This window comes from Bactrocera tryoni, chromosome 5 (genome assembly GCF_016617805.1).
Source record: "Bactrocera tryoni isolate S06 chromosome 5, CSIRO_BtryS06_freeze2, whole genome shotgun sequence".
Classification (NCBI taxonomy): domain Eukaryota; kingdom Metazoa; phylum Arthropoda; class Insecta; order Diptera; family Tephritidae; genus Bactrocera; species Bactrocera tryoni.
In genome coordinates, this window is record NC_052503.1 from 25,695,297 (window position 1) to 25,710,974 (window position 15,678).

Consider the following 15,678-nt stretch of genomic DNA (forward strand, 5'->3'; position numbering starts at 1 on the left):
ACATAAATTTTATACCAGATACGAGTGTACCCTAGAGAGACGAAGTTTATATAAATGTTTGGCGCAACAAGCTTAGTCGATTAAATCAACCTATTTTCTTTCGGTCTGTCTGTCAACATATTTTATTTTTCCATTGGCATAACGGCTACGGAATCGTTGAAAAGGTTCCAGAAGTCTTTTGAGATATTTCCATTAACATGAACATAAGCATACACTTCTGTTAATCTTGATAACCTCGAAAACTTCTAAGAAATAGTGCTTTAAAATCATCGTATTGTCATCAGAAAGTTACAGAGGGATCTCAAAATCAGTTGTGGATCGACTCATTTTTGGTTAATATTTTGGGTATGAAGCGTGTCAGTAGCACGGAACCCTACATTCATTCAAGGCAACAGTACTAGTGACGAGACGTGAGCTTATGAATACCTACATTTATTTGCTATATGAAATGCTCTTGTGAAAGGTATTATGGTTTCGGTTCAACCGAAGTAAACGGTTTCTCTTTTTTAACATTACTTTAATAAGTAAATTTTCGGACAGTATTAGAATTTGTCTTGAGCTATTACTTTTGACTTAGACAATAGCGCTGCTTTTTCGCAATGGGTGATTGTGAAGGGATCTAACTGTTTTACAGCAATTCTCCAACTTTTTTCACGCAACAGAGAAATATTTTTTTCTGAAGGTCTTGAAAGTAGACCGCCGTGAATGTGAACATCTTATCATTTAACCCAAATTTTGAAAGAATTTTGACTATTTCATGTTTGAAAACATAAAAAAGTTCTACGAAGCCAAATCTGGAGAATATGTTGAATAGGGGAGTGGTTCGTCCAATTTAGCAATTGCGATTATGAAGGAGTGAACTGATACATTGTCTTTGGGAACCTTTTTTCTGCAATTCGATGTTGATTTAACTAAATAATTCGGTGTAGGAGAGTTCTGTGATCATTTTTTCCTTCCGCAGGCTGGTCGATGTGGATCAGACTTTGTCTATCTCGGGCAATCTCACCATTGCGCTTGTTGCCTGAAGTGAGCCACCGTGGCATCCAATGCGTCGACTGCTTTCTTATACCACTCATATTCTTATATAAGTTACTATGGTAAACATCTATACGAATGGCTCGAAAATGGACGATGAGTTTGGTACAGGAATATACTATATATTCGTATGTGCGTTAGACATAAGACAGCCTTTTAAGTTGCCGGACCATTGCCGTATATTTCAAGCTGAGGTCTTTGCTATTGGGAAAGCCCCGGAGCTGGCCTCTAATGCACTTGCAGACAATTCCAAAATGAACATCTACATCTAAGCAGCAATAAAGGCGGTAACCTCATATCGCATATCGACCAGAAGTGTCTTGGGAAACAGGGCAGCAGTAGAAAGTGTTGCCAGAAGCAGGTAGCTTCACTTCTACTGGGCGCCAGGCCACAAAGGCATAGAGGGCAATGAAATAGTGGTTGCCAGAATGGTGTACGGCGAACATCCGATAAAGTGATCAGCATTGGGAAAGAAAATCAAATCCCGATGGAACGAGCTGCCTGAGTGCAAAACTGCAAAAGTCATGTCAAATGGTAGATCGGAAGTACACAAAATTCCTATTGGTACTAAATGTCTAGAGCAGATCACCAGGGAAACAATGGAGCACTTGTTTTGCATTGGCAAGACTATGGTGTAAGCATCTGTGGTCCCCTCGCTGAAGGTGGTATCGATAGTGAGGCCGCAGGGTCTTTTAAAATTCGCGTCAAGCGCAGGCAACCTAAAGGATGACTATTCCTCTTGCACCTAGCAACTGAACTCCATCTGGTATCGCAAAGGACCAAAACTGGTCTATGCATGGCTTATTGGCCTACCAGATTAACCTAAAGTAACATAACGTGTACCAAATATTTCAAGCATGATATAATATGAGCCACTCAAGATCAAAACGATACGATTTGGCTGAAATTTCGACTCTTATCTCGCGTTAGTGCTGAGGCTATGGAATACTATGTACCTGTCCTACCCTTACCATAGATCTTCTGATAATAATTTCTCCTACTGGGAGTTGTATAAAAAATTGATAGCTGAGACAAAACCATATTACAATTAAAATGGTGAATTTATTAAAAACTTCTCAAAAAACGCTAACAGAAAAAAATTAAGTAAGGAAAGGCAAATAAGAAAACTGCCAGTGCTTTTTTTTTTTGTCAGAAAATCATGAAAAAGTTGTAATTAAGTGCAGACTCGTACTAACCCGCATTTACTTCCACAAACTAGATGAAAGAAATTTGGAAAAAAATACCAATCGGACTCATGTCAGTAGCAGCTGAAACTAAGGCTTAGCTGGCGTTTGCACGGCCAACTTTTTGTAGAATGACACGAGTATGTATGCTAATGGCCGATGTATAATGATAACAGACCATAATTGATAGAATTTTACATACATATACATATGTATATATTGGCAATACAACACTACAAACACACATAAATATACCTAGTATACAGAGATACATATATGTGTAGTGTGTATATAACTTGAGCTTGGGCTTACTGACTCCATACACAAATGCGCAGCATTCCCTACATTCCTTGCAATTTCTCTGCACAGAAGTAGAGACAACCGTTAAGTAGTTTCATGGTTGTGTGCGTATTTATATAGTAACCCACACGAATCACTGTGCAAAACATACGAAAGGAAAATTATATTGTCCAGCTTCCTGCGGGAGTTCCATTCGAGAATAAAGTGGAAAAAGATATGAAAACGAAAAACGTATGGATAATTGCTTTACGTGTGCATGCGGCAAGGTTTTTACGAATATGGGAATATATTGTGTCCTTGCGCTGACATACACAAATCCGTACTAAATATATGTATATGTATGTAAGTATATTCATATGTGCGTACATATTTTGGTGGAGAATAAATAAGCTTGAAAGCATTTGGGGCAGCTTTAATGTAACGGACAAACTACACGTTTTGTTTCCCGTAATGTACTCATTCATGGTAAAACATTTGTATATGTAAGGGAGAATACATTGGGTCTGCACACAAAGTTATGGCACAGTTTTTTTCAAACCCTTATAACTGCAACCAAAGACATATCATGATAAGAAGCTCACGATATGTAGAAATTTAAAAAACAGGTATATAACAATAAATCGAAAAATAATATCTTGTCTAGACGATAACTTCATCTTTTATCTGTCACTCCCATTAAGTAAGTAGAAATAACGAAAAAGGATGGCTGTATAAAATACCTTTACACTTAACAAAAGTTCAAACTTAGGCTCAGTACCGTTATGAGCACAATATCATATAAGCTCAGTTGCAGAACTTAGATCAGATTTGATACGTAGATGATGGTTTAAAACTCAAAGGACTTCCACTTCCAAGTGGACTTCTATCGTATAAAAGTAAAGTGCATTAGCTTTCTTTCTAGTGAAGTGGAAATATTTATCAAGTCCAAATATTTCCAACTAAGCACTGAAATATTCGATGAGGAACAAAGTGAAGACTTGACTTAAGGGTGTTTTGACATTTGGTTTTCAAGAAAAAGTAAAACTTATATAATTCAATGTAATGGCCAACAATTTTCTATAAGGATACGAGATTGTCATTTTGTTCTAAAACTGCTGGCTCGACTAAATTTCAGCCAAAAGGCCCAATTTTCGACAACTGTTCGCTGCGATTGGGGCCATATGTCTGCAGTTAGCGCCGAATGATCTCTTTCAAAGCGTCAATCATCTCGGGATTATTTGCGTAGACAGACGACTTCACATACCACAAAAAATAGTCTAGCGGTGTTAAATCGCACGAGCACGGAGGTCACGCCACAAGCCCACGAGACGAGATAATGCGCTTACCAAAAGTTTGCTTCAATAAATTGATTGTTTGGCATATAGCGCTTCTTGTTGGCACCAATGCATTGGTCGTCCACATCAACATACTTTATCAATCAGACACGAAAAAGTTTCTCATTGACTGCAACATGTTTGAAGAAGTATGAAAAAACGAAGTGGAGGTCTTCCTCTCCTCTACTTCACCCGGCGAGTACTGCGTCGAACACTTTCAGGGCCGGTGTGTTTTTCTCCATTCAGCCGACAAGTTCTAGTTCCTCTTAATTCACTGAACTAGTATGTCTATAGCGTCGTACATCTCATACAGCTCATCGTTCCGTCGAATGCGGCATTCGCCGTTGTCAATTCGCAAAAGACCATAAATCTTCCGCAAAACCTTTCTCTCGAAAACTCGTAACGCCTACTCATCAGATGTTGTCATGGTCCATGCCTCTCCACGATATAGCAAGACATCGAGGATGGGTGACTTGTAGAATTTGGTTTTTGTAAGTCGAGAGAGAACTTTACTTCTCAATTGAATACTCAGTCCAAAGTAGCCCCTATTGGTGGGAGTTATTGTATGTTGGATTTCAAGGATGACATTGTTGTTGCTGTTAATACTGGTTCCAAAATAGAAATCTACGACTTCGAAGTTATGACTGAGTGCGACGACTGTTTGTTCGATGACTGAAGGTATTTCGTCTTGCCCTCGTTCACTACCAGTCCCATTCGCTTAGCTACCTTATCCAGTCTAGAGGCAGTAAAACTAACGTCGCGGATGTTGAGGCCAATGATATCAATATCATCGGCGTACGCCAGCAGCTGTACGCTCTAATAGAAGATTGTACCTTCTCTTGAAGCTCTGCAGCTCGAATTATTTCTCAAGCAGTAGATTGAAGAAGTCGCACGCCTTGTTTGAAACTTCGTTTGGTATCGAACGGCTCGAAGAGGTTCTTCCTGATCCTGACGGAGCTTTTGGTATTACTTAACGTCAGCTTACACAGCCGTATTAGTTTTGCGGAGATACCAAATCAGCGGCATAATGGCAGCTTCTTTTCGTGTTGTCGAAATCGGCTTTGAAGTCGGCGAAGAGATGATGGGTATCGATCCTCTTTTCGCAAGTCTTTTTGGCGCAAAATTTGGCGTAAGGTGAATATCTGGTCAGTGATTGATTTTCCAGCCACACTGATAAGGTCAAATCAGTTTGTTGACGGAGGGCTTTAATCTTTCACACAATACGCTCGATACGCTATGTTGAGAAGGCTTATCCCACTGTAGTTGGCGCAGATTGTGGGGTCTCCCTTTTTGCGGATTGCACAAAGGCCACTTAAGTTCCAATCGTCGGGCATGCTTCCGTCCGACCATATTCTACAAAGAAGCTGATGCATGCTCCTTATCAGTGCTTCGCCGACGTATTTGAATAGCTCGGCCGGCAATCCATCGGCTCCCGCCCGCCCCTTTGTATTAGGTTATACAGACAAAATATAGAGAAAGGAAGAGGAACCGAAGAAGAGAATAGGTAGGAAACTATATCGGAAATAGAAGATTTTTTTTACTTTAAGTATAATGGTTAAGAAAATATGTTTATTAAAAGACTAAGACTACAGAGTTACGAAAAACATTTCAGAAAATTTCGAAATTTCTTTTGAACTTAAATTTGCCAATAAAATATTAAATATATTTTCAGTGCTATCGAACCCACCTAATGCATTTATAGTACATATCAGTTATTACTGCTATGTACACATACATACATACAATATACTGATAAAATAGGAAAATACACACATTTATGTATACAACTATACATACATATGCGTATGTGAGCTGCTGCGGCTGGAATTGCAATGACAAGAGTTGATGAATTTTGTGGGTTTTTGTGCGCAGTTAAAGCCAATTTGCAACTCATTTGCCGACATTGAATGGAAGTTTGGCACAAAAACGTCGATGCTACAGCTTAGCTTAATGCCCAACAAATATACGTACACATACGTACTCACATAGTTATATACACTTATTACTCGTACAGCAGCTGTATAGTTATTTGTACAAAAATTGCGTAACTCTGTGTGTTTGTATGTGAGCTATGTAAGCATACTTGAGTGCAGTGAAGCGTAAAAGTTCGAAGGTCACGAATTTAAAGAAATACAGATGTCGACCATTTGTTCTCGCACAAAGGTTAGCCAAATAAATGTGCAGTCCATATAATGCTGCTTTAACTTGGAAAACTTTGAAAAGTATTTCAAATGTTAAATTCAATTTTAAGCGAATTGCCTGAAGCCATATTGCCTTAATAAAAATTCTTTGTATTCTTTGTCGAGCTTATAGAAAGTGTGTAATACAAAGAGTCGAAATGTGAAAGTTAGTGGAAGTGCAAACACATGTTTGAGAAAACTGTACAGAGACACGTTTTGTACAACAAGTTTACACTGAGAAATAAATGTACGCGTAAAATAGAGAATTTTTTTTTATTTGAACTATTCGTTTGCTATTATAAACTGTTACAAATACATATTAGAAAATTAAACTAAGTTTTAAGGCATAAGGCAAATACTAATACTAACTAGAATAGATGAAGACATTTTTAAATGCTCCAGAATGAAACTGTGTAGAATAATTTTTAGAGCCATAACACCTAGCAAAAATTCAAGCATCTCCCACACTATTAAGTCATGAGCAAATATGGATACAATATACTGATACTGCTTTACTCGAAATCGCTAGACGAACTAAATATCTATTTTTATTCTATCTATTTATCGAAAATTCAATAAACTATATTAATTTTGCCAGGATGTTTGTAACACCCAAAAGGAAACGTCGAAGTCCCGATCGATATACATAAATGATCAGCACGACGAGCTGAGTCGATTTATCCATGTCTTTCCGTCCATCCGTCTGTATATACTTGCGCTAGTCTCTCAAGTTTGGAGATATGATATTGAAATTTTGAACACGGCCGGAAACGCCGATAACGGACAACCATAACATATAGCTATCACACAAACTGTACGATCGGAGTCAAGTGCGGTTTCCCAAAAATAAGAAGAAGCTCGTGTTAAAATTTGAGACTAATCGGTTTAGCCGTTTTCGAGTAATATTGGTCGCCGATATGAACTATATGTACTTTAAGAAAAAAAAAAACGATTTTTTGAAAATTCTAACTGTATATAACCCCAAAGAGCCACAACTAGTGTGACAACCTAAAAAAACCTCGCCTTTTGGGAATTAAAAAAACTACTATATCAATTGTTAAAATTTTCAAGGTATATTTAAGCATGTTTCAAGAATACACAGCGAAAATTTTGAGAATACAAAATTAAATTTGTCCGAAGATATAATCCTTACAAATCTAACCCGATCAAAAAAAATCAAAAATTGACAATATGGCGGCGTTACAAAAAAAGTTGAACTTTAACCCAAATTTTGGGTCTGCCAAATTCGATTTTCGATCAGATAAAAACAACTGGGAGGCCATTGTATGGAGAACTATGTATATACACAGTGTGCAGAAGAAATGTATTTCGAGAAAAACGCGTTTAATGATAAATTGAAACTCAGAACCTATGAAGGAAATTGAATTGCAGTTTTAGTATGAAGATATAACCTATAGAATAATTAAAACAAATATATTATTTTCACACTAAGTGTACTCCCTTAAACTGGTATAAGTATACAAGAACTTTCGTAGTCTCAGCTCTATAATCATTCTTACATGTAATACGAACTGAATGTCTAGGAGTCTTGCTGTGTTTCGTCCAAATATAGCAAGGGCGGTATGGACAGTGGTTTCTGGAAAATCTTTCATTTAGTGTTGACTTTGTGGTCTAAGCGGTTACGAAAAAAATCCTATAGAATGATATCGCGATACTATGATATCAACTAAAATAATCAAAAAAATTTAAATAAAAATTTAATTTGAGATTTGAACGAAAGTGAGATCGTGATGGTAATGAAATCGAAGATCAATTAATTTGAACTCAATTAACAATATTCCAACCCATTGAAGCTTCTCAATGTAAAAATAGGAAGATTTTCATTAACTACTTTATAGAAGCTTGAATATATTGGAAGTTGGAAAAGTATTTTGGTATTTCTAATAAAACTTCAATTTTTTTTATATTTATACTAATAAATAAATAAACAAACATGTACCATTTTGGTCGACTACTTTTTGCCATTTTTCCGCTAGAGACATTATTCCATCAGTGTAAATCGAAATTTCGAAATTTCCAGAATGGAAGCGAGCGAACCATTGTTGTACGAAAAATAACAAAAATATAACGAATTTCTTCATTATTTTCCCTCATTTTTGAACAGCTGTAACTTTTCTTCAACTTCCCCAAATTTAATTTGTTTTTGGTTAAATGAAGCTTAACTACGCTTCTCACCTTTCCAACACTATACTGGAGATATACGACTACAACGACATCTATTGACAAAATACAAAAAGACTTTCTTGATTACCCAATATTTTCCTCTCAGGTGATTTTTTAATCATTAGTAGGCAATTTATTATTTCCGTTCGCTTTTGTTACAAGTATTTTTCAGCTTTTTTTAATTTAATTTTTTGTTTTAATTTTAATTTTACTTTTTCCTTTATTTTTTCTTTATCATTATTTATCGTATTTTTTATATTTTCACTTGATTTACATATTATAGAATCCAGTTGTCGTTACTCGAAAGGCGCTTGGACCGATTGCGATCCCAAAACCAATGTGCGCACACGCACTTTGACGCTGAAAAAAGGCGAGGCGAATTGCTTGACCACCAGAACCATGCAAAAGAAATGCAAGAAGCGTAAGTACAAACATATCTGCGAGTAAATAACTACAGTTAAAGAAGCAAAATTGTTTAAAGGGATAAATAAATACATAATCAACTTTTGGAGGTAGCATCAAATGTTGCACAGGGTGTTACAAGAAAAGAGACTTCAAAAAATCTTTAAAATCTTCCTCCAAAAAAAGTTGTAAAAAAGAAGAATTCAAAACTAAAGTTTACTTTTTCGGTATGTTGATATGTAACAAATTTACCCACTTTACAAACCTTGATGTTTGAAATAATTTTTAAAATGTGCTGATTTCACATAAAATAAAAAGTATTTGTTGAGGTTCCAGGAATCAAGAACCCTGCGGTCTCCCACGAAATTTTAAGCTTTAGCATTTTTATGCATTAAAATTGAATGAAACCCAATATGTACCACATATAAGCAGCAGAAGTCAATTAAAGCTAGCATACTAAATGCAAAACCCTGTATTTACAATATAACCGAATGGGAACAAAAATTTCATAGTGCGAATAAAATTGAGTGGAAAAGGAAATGAAAAATTGGCCACACAAAGTTACATTCCGGAGAAAATGAGAAATTTGTGGGCAAAGAACAACGAAATATGCTGTACACACTGTTAAATATATATTTTTGTATTAAAAGGCTTGTAGTCAGTTAATTAGGCCTTTAATAGCTGATTAACTGCGCAGCTTGGATTGGAGTGAGACAAGTTATGAAGCATAATTATGCAAAAAATCATCGAAGGGTTGGAAAACACGCATACTCCCCGTTGGGAGATTCAGTAAATTAAATGTTATCGAACTTGGGTAAATATTTGGTTAAGCTTTCATAAAAAAGCGTGTTTCATATAATCAAATAATTTGCCGACGAGATATTTGTATCGGTAAATTATTTCGAAGTTAAGAAAGGAATGCGTCATTCCAATTAGACATTTCCTCAACATTCCTCACGGATCTGTAATTTAATAGTACAATTTTCATTCATCCACCTTCACCAATAGAGGTGAAAGCATAAAATTCAATCAAGGATCATTCCTTCAAAAGCTGACTGTGTGGCGATGGAAACAACAGAGCAGCTACTGCTTGATAGCCTTGCAATTACAAGTAGCAGGAGTGAAATGTTGTGGCAAGAAGGAAGGCCTTCTTCATCAATCCATCAATCGAAGTTGATTTTCTTAGAATATTTTTCACCAAAGCGGTATATACATATATGTATCTGTATATCTGTCTGAATATAAGCGAAATAGTTACTCAGTTTTGAAATAGAAGTTAAGGTATTTCCTTAACTTCTTTCTACTTTTCAAAGTGGTCATGAGGACATAAATGAGGATCAATATGGGGGCCAATCAAAATCCATGATCACCGGAAATCCCATCGAAACTGTGCGTGAATTCGACAAAAATCAGTCGAAATTATCATTGAAATTCATGGAAATGGAATTGAACATCTCTAAAACATCGATTTATCGCATTTTGACCGAAAATTTGAACAGCTGTAAATTTGTTTCAACTTTTGGTAGCACTGGAGATATACGACTACAACGTTATCTATTGTCAAAATACGAAAAGATTTTTTCGACTACCCAATATAAGGTATATGGGGAGCTCAGGGAAGTGAGTGAGATTTCACCCACGCCCATCGTACAATTTTTACCCCGGCTCCCATAAAGTCTTCTTATACAATCTCAATCGTAAAATTTTACACCTCTGACATATTTAGTCATTGATTTATCTCACTTTTAGTAGTTTTTTACAGTGAAGTTATATGGGGAATGATCGGAGTTATCTTCTGATTTCAACTATTACAGTGTATATAGGAGTGCTAAAGGAATTTGCTGTAAGCGAATTTGGTTATTGTAGCTTAAGTGGTTTAGGTGATATATACAATAAACCAAATAAAATGCAGGGCTACGCCCACTTTTTCAAAAAATTTGTCAAAGAGAATCACCGCTATACTTTTTTGCAAAGGAACATGGGTACCAAATTTCATCAAGATATCTTAATCTTTACAGGTTACAGCTGGTCACTCAGATTTCAACTCGACTCATCATCCTGATCAGTTCTATATATAAACCCTATGTCTATCTCTATTAGTTTTAAGTGATACATGCAACCGTTAGATAAACAAAACTATTATACTCTGCAGCAACATGTTCCAACAGTATAAAAATAGCGAAAAACTGTATTACCACAGCTTTCTAGGTACCTTGGTCAGGCTAGGATAAGAATATAAACATATCCATACATAAATATTGTATGTATAAGCTTCTCTTGCTCTTTCCAACTCCCAAAGCAATCAAGCAAGGACACAATTTTTTTTTAATTTTTTGCAATCGACAACATACTCGTACATATATACATACATGGATATTTTGTGTAGATTTCTCTCAATGTACTTTTATACATGCATACGGTACTACCATATACCATATATTTATTTGTGTAATTATCCACGTGCCTGTCATTCAGCGCAAGGTCAAACAAATTGTACAGGAACACAAATTATTACAAAGACTTCGCAGATGTCAAAAACACAAGTCATTAAGATAGAATGTCACTTTATAAACATACATACATACGTGTATTATGTATGTACATATATGGCCACATATGTAGTATTAGAGTATTACAATGATAAGCTAGGAGTGTTCTGAAAGTTGTGTCCTTTCCACCAGGGATGCATTTTTGTACTTTCAAAATGTTACCGTTACTTCGCTAATGAATTACTATCAACAAAAATTAAAAATTTTCAAATCTTTCCAATATATGGTATTTTTTTGTGAATTAAAACCAACAAAGTATTAAACCTCAAATATATGCCCATGCATTAACAATAGCACTTTTATATGGGAAACTATAAAGTCAACTTGATTCTGCATTTCGTATTTAATTATACCTTCAGGCCAAAAGTTATCTGCTTGTTTTTGATCCTTTGACGCAGCCAGCACACCCTCTTGACCCGCATGCTCCTTTTGTATATCAAAGGCGTCTCTTTCATGTGTCCTTTTTATATTTGCAGGCGTACTGCAACAGAGAAATTTAAAGACACTCACACACATACATACATACTAATGCATACGTACCCATCGATTCAAATTCGTTATGTGGCTCCCAAAGTGGAGTACATTGTAGCAAAAATAATTTAAGTAATCACATCAAAGTGCTTGCAGTGCCACAAAACGGAGCAAAAATGCCCTACAAATTATGACGTATTTTAATCTCAAATATAATTAAAATACTTTCATATTAAATATTTATATTAATCAAATCATACAAAATATAAATCTTTAAAGAAGTTTGGAAGACATTTTCACATATATTTGCAAAAATAGTTAGTATAGTCCTGTTCCCGTTCATACCATCCAAAGAAGGAGAAATCACTCATACGCTCCGTAGTCTTTCATAATTAAAATTCCCTCCAATACTAAAGCTGTCCTATTATACATGACCTATTATTAAACGCAAATTAAAATGAAGGTTAAATAAACGTTTTATTTTTCTGAAAGCACTCTGCTTTCAAAACGTAATTACAAATGATTGGAGTAGTGTTTTAAGCAAAGTACCTCTGTTGAGACATCGTTCTATTATTTTGCATACGTCGTTTTTACACCAAGAAGATGCCCATTTGTCGGAATCGCCGAGATCGGAAAGTTTATAGCTATCATATAAAATTACCGATTAAAATCAAGTCTCTGCAAATAATGGAATACAGTTTTATTTGATTAAATATCTGCGCGAAATTTGACAAGGACTATTTTCAAAGCAGCTCTGCAGTCTCCAAACAAGTTGATTAGATCAGACCACTTTAGCAAATAGCTGTCAAGATAAAGAATTTTTATGGAAAGCATTTAAATAGAAGTCCCTTATCAGAGTAGGTCAGAAAGCAACGAAATAAAATAACTAATGGTATTTTTTAAATTCCAAAGCCAGGTCCTTCTCCTCCTGCTCTTTACAAAGGAGTGGAGGTCCTCCTCTTCCTCTGCTTCCCCACGCGGTATACGGTTTTCATACATTCGGACGACATGACCTAGCCAGAGTAACCGCTGTCTCTATGTCAATGTCGCCGTATATCTCATACAGCTCATCGTTCCATCGACTTCGGTATTCGCCATTGCTAATGCGCAATAAATCTCCCGCAGAACCTTTCTTTCGAAAACTCGTAATGCCGACTCATCGGATGTTGTTATCGTCCAAGCCTCTGCACCATATAGCAGGACGGAGATGATGAGTAACTTGTAGAATTTGGTATGTGTTCGTCGAGAGAGGGCTTTACTTCTCAATTGCCTACTCAGTCCGAAGTAGGACATGTTGGCAAGAGTTATTCTGCATTGAATTTCTAGGCTGACGTGTTAATGCTGATTCCAAGACGAACGAAATTATCTACGTCTTCTATGACTGTCAATAGCGCTGTGCGAATCCGACGTCTGTTTATTTGATGAGAGGAAGTATTTCCTGTTGCATTTGCTTCGATTCTTTGTCTAATCTGGAGAAAGCAAAACTAACGGCGCGGTTGTTACGGCCAATGATATCGATGTTATCGGCGTACGCCGACAGGTGTACACTCTTATAGAAGATTGTACCTTCTTTATTGAAATCTGCAGCTCGAATTATTGTTTCCAGCAATAGATGAAAGACGTCGCACGAAAGGTAGTAGCCACCTTGTCGCTGACTAAAATAGTGAGTCAACATGGATGGTTATTTATTCCCATCTTCTGATTTCCGTATTGTTCCAAAAATATGGCGAAAGTTTTGACTCAAGCATTATCTTGAATGTGAAATGGGTTTGATCATTGAGACAACACTATTCAGAGGCTTTTTTCAATGTGAATTGTAACTTTTTGACTCATCGTTTATGTGTAAAGCGATTTACGATAGAATTTTCCCAAGTTAAGATTTTAAAAATATTTCTGATAGCAAATGGCAAAGTTACACAATGTCTACATACTAACAGAAAAGATTATGCACCCTGTAGAAAACTCAAATTACCTTCAGGTCAGATTCGATCCGGATAAAGAAAAAAACTGCACTTTCACGTATTTTAATACAAATCTCTGTTTACTATCCAATTTTCCATACACATGTTATAAGCCACGACTGGGATAGCTGAAGACACTCGAGCGAATTTTGATTTTTCGACTCATTTTTGAAGCGCTTTTCGCTAGATCGTTATTCAGTTTCGACGTTATATTTATAAACCCACGTCTCGTCACCACTAATGATACGATTGATGAACGTGAGGTATTCAGCTACGTCGTCAAGCAGTTTTTTTGCGACCGCATATCGATTTAAGTTTTTTGGTACGAGTCTAGCATTGACATGCTACATACCCAAAATATTAACCAATACATTAACCAGCACATTAACAAATACATTAACCAATATATTAACCTATACATTAACTAATAAATTAACCAAAACTGGTTGAATTAATCCATATGAAATATTGGGATACTCTGCTATAAGTCTTATGTACGTCGATACGAAGATTTTTAAGCACTGTTTATTTAACTTTATCGAGCGTCAATAGCAGAGGTGGATGGACGACTCTCTTGAGGCAAGTTTTCTTATAACAAATACAAGCTATTTGCATCTGCTGAGTTTTTCGGCCTATACAATTATTCTCTACTATTTAATTAATTTAAAACCAAATCGGGTTTCTTAAGCATACTCATCCTGCAAGATCTGTCTTTCCTTACAAAAATGTTTCTCTATTTGTAACCGATGTTTGAACGCATCGAATTTTAGTCCATTCTTATTCCTCAAATTCAGATTTTTTAAATAAAGGAACACGTAATCACAAACTAATAATTCGCTTAATTAAACGGCATTACGATTTATTTCAAAATTCCATATTTCCGCTTAATTAAAACTCAAACTACTGGTTTTCCAAATTGCTCACGTTTCGTCCTTGAAATTTTTCGAAAAAAACAGCAAACTCATTGCATTTTTGCTCATTTTCTGTTCATGCAATGAACCACACCACACCATTTGTGATTGCTTTAAATGTCAGCGAGTCCTCTTCAACCTTTTCGCTGCTCGCTGAAGAGCAAGAAAAACGTGGCCAAGTTGATGTGGCTTTGAATGGCGACGACGGCGCTGGGAAGAGGTGAGCAAATGCAGCAGCACATTTTCTTTTATCACGAAATTTCGTTTATTTTTTAGGAATTTTTCGCTCAATTCATGCACACACACACACACAAATATAAACATACACACACACAGCACTTTGCAATGCATTTCAAGTGCCACCAGCAACAAATGGGTTAGCACCTGGTGAAACAGACGCTTGACCTTCGTGTGCACTAATACGCACACAAACACAAAAACCTGCAAATATCTTCAGCGCGAGTGCTAGCTTATATGTACATGTGTAATTTGTGGATGTGTGTGTGCGAAAGTAAATACAATCTTCATTCAAGTGTAACTGAAAGAAGAAAGAAAACGTGAGCGTTGGAAAAACTTGTGAAAGCAATTTATTGCATATGTAGTAGTATATGTAGTTCTATATACCATATATATATATGTATATATATAACGTTGTAAGCGAATGCAAGTGCATTTGGTACACGTTTGACACACTCTATTTATCACCCGCTCACTCTAACACTATCACGTTGCTATGAAAATGACTTGGAAAAAAATTTTGCTTAAAGGAAAGATTTCACTTCAATAGTTTTAAGTGTGAAATAGCACACTTGATGCGACGGTAGGGACACTAAATGCAACAACAGCACAGAGTGCATGGGAAAGTGTTGCACTTGCCACATTTTATCTGCCTTTTGTTATTCTTTGTACACATGCGGCGCTTTAGAAGAAAGGCCAGTTAACCTGAAATTTTCACACTGACAGTTATCACAGATCTAACCTCTATATACGTCTACAGGGCAAATGCTTATGACTTGTACCACGTACTACGTGTATATATTTAAGACGATATTTTCTTCTTTGCTCTGGCAAAAAGTGTTTGCAGTAAATTAGGCACCAACTCGCTGAGTTGACGGTACGTTTCTCATAGTTCATATAACGATTATTTTTATAATATATATAAAAAGATAATTTCATTAAACAAGATGA

General features: G+C 36.0%; 1 protein-coding gene across 2 annotated transcripts in view; it reads left to right on the forward strand.

The window, feature by feature from the left end:
- Positions 1-15,678, forward strand: part of LOC120776701 — a 121,751-nt gene that overhangs the window by 94,343 nt on the left and 11,730 nt on the right. The window contains exon 4 of one of the 2 annotated variants that reach the window (XM_040107586.1): positions 8,480-8,617. The exons of the other annotated variant lie outside the window; for it this stretch is intronic. Coding sequence (XP_039963520.1) covers positions 8,480-8,617 — 138 coding nt within the window. The remainder of the gene's footprint in view (positions 1-8,479; positions 8,618-15,678) is intronic. 2 annotated transcript variants of the gene reach the window in all.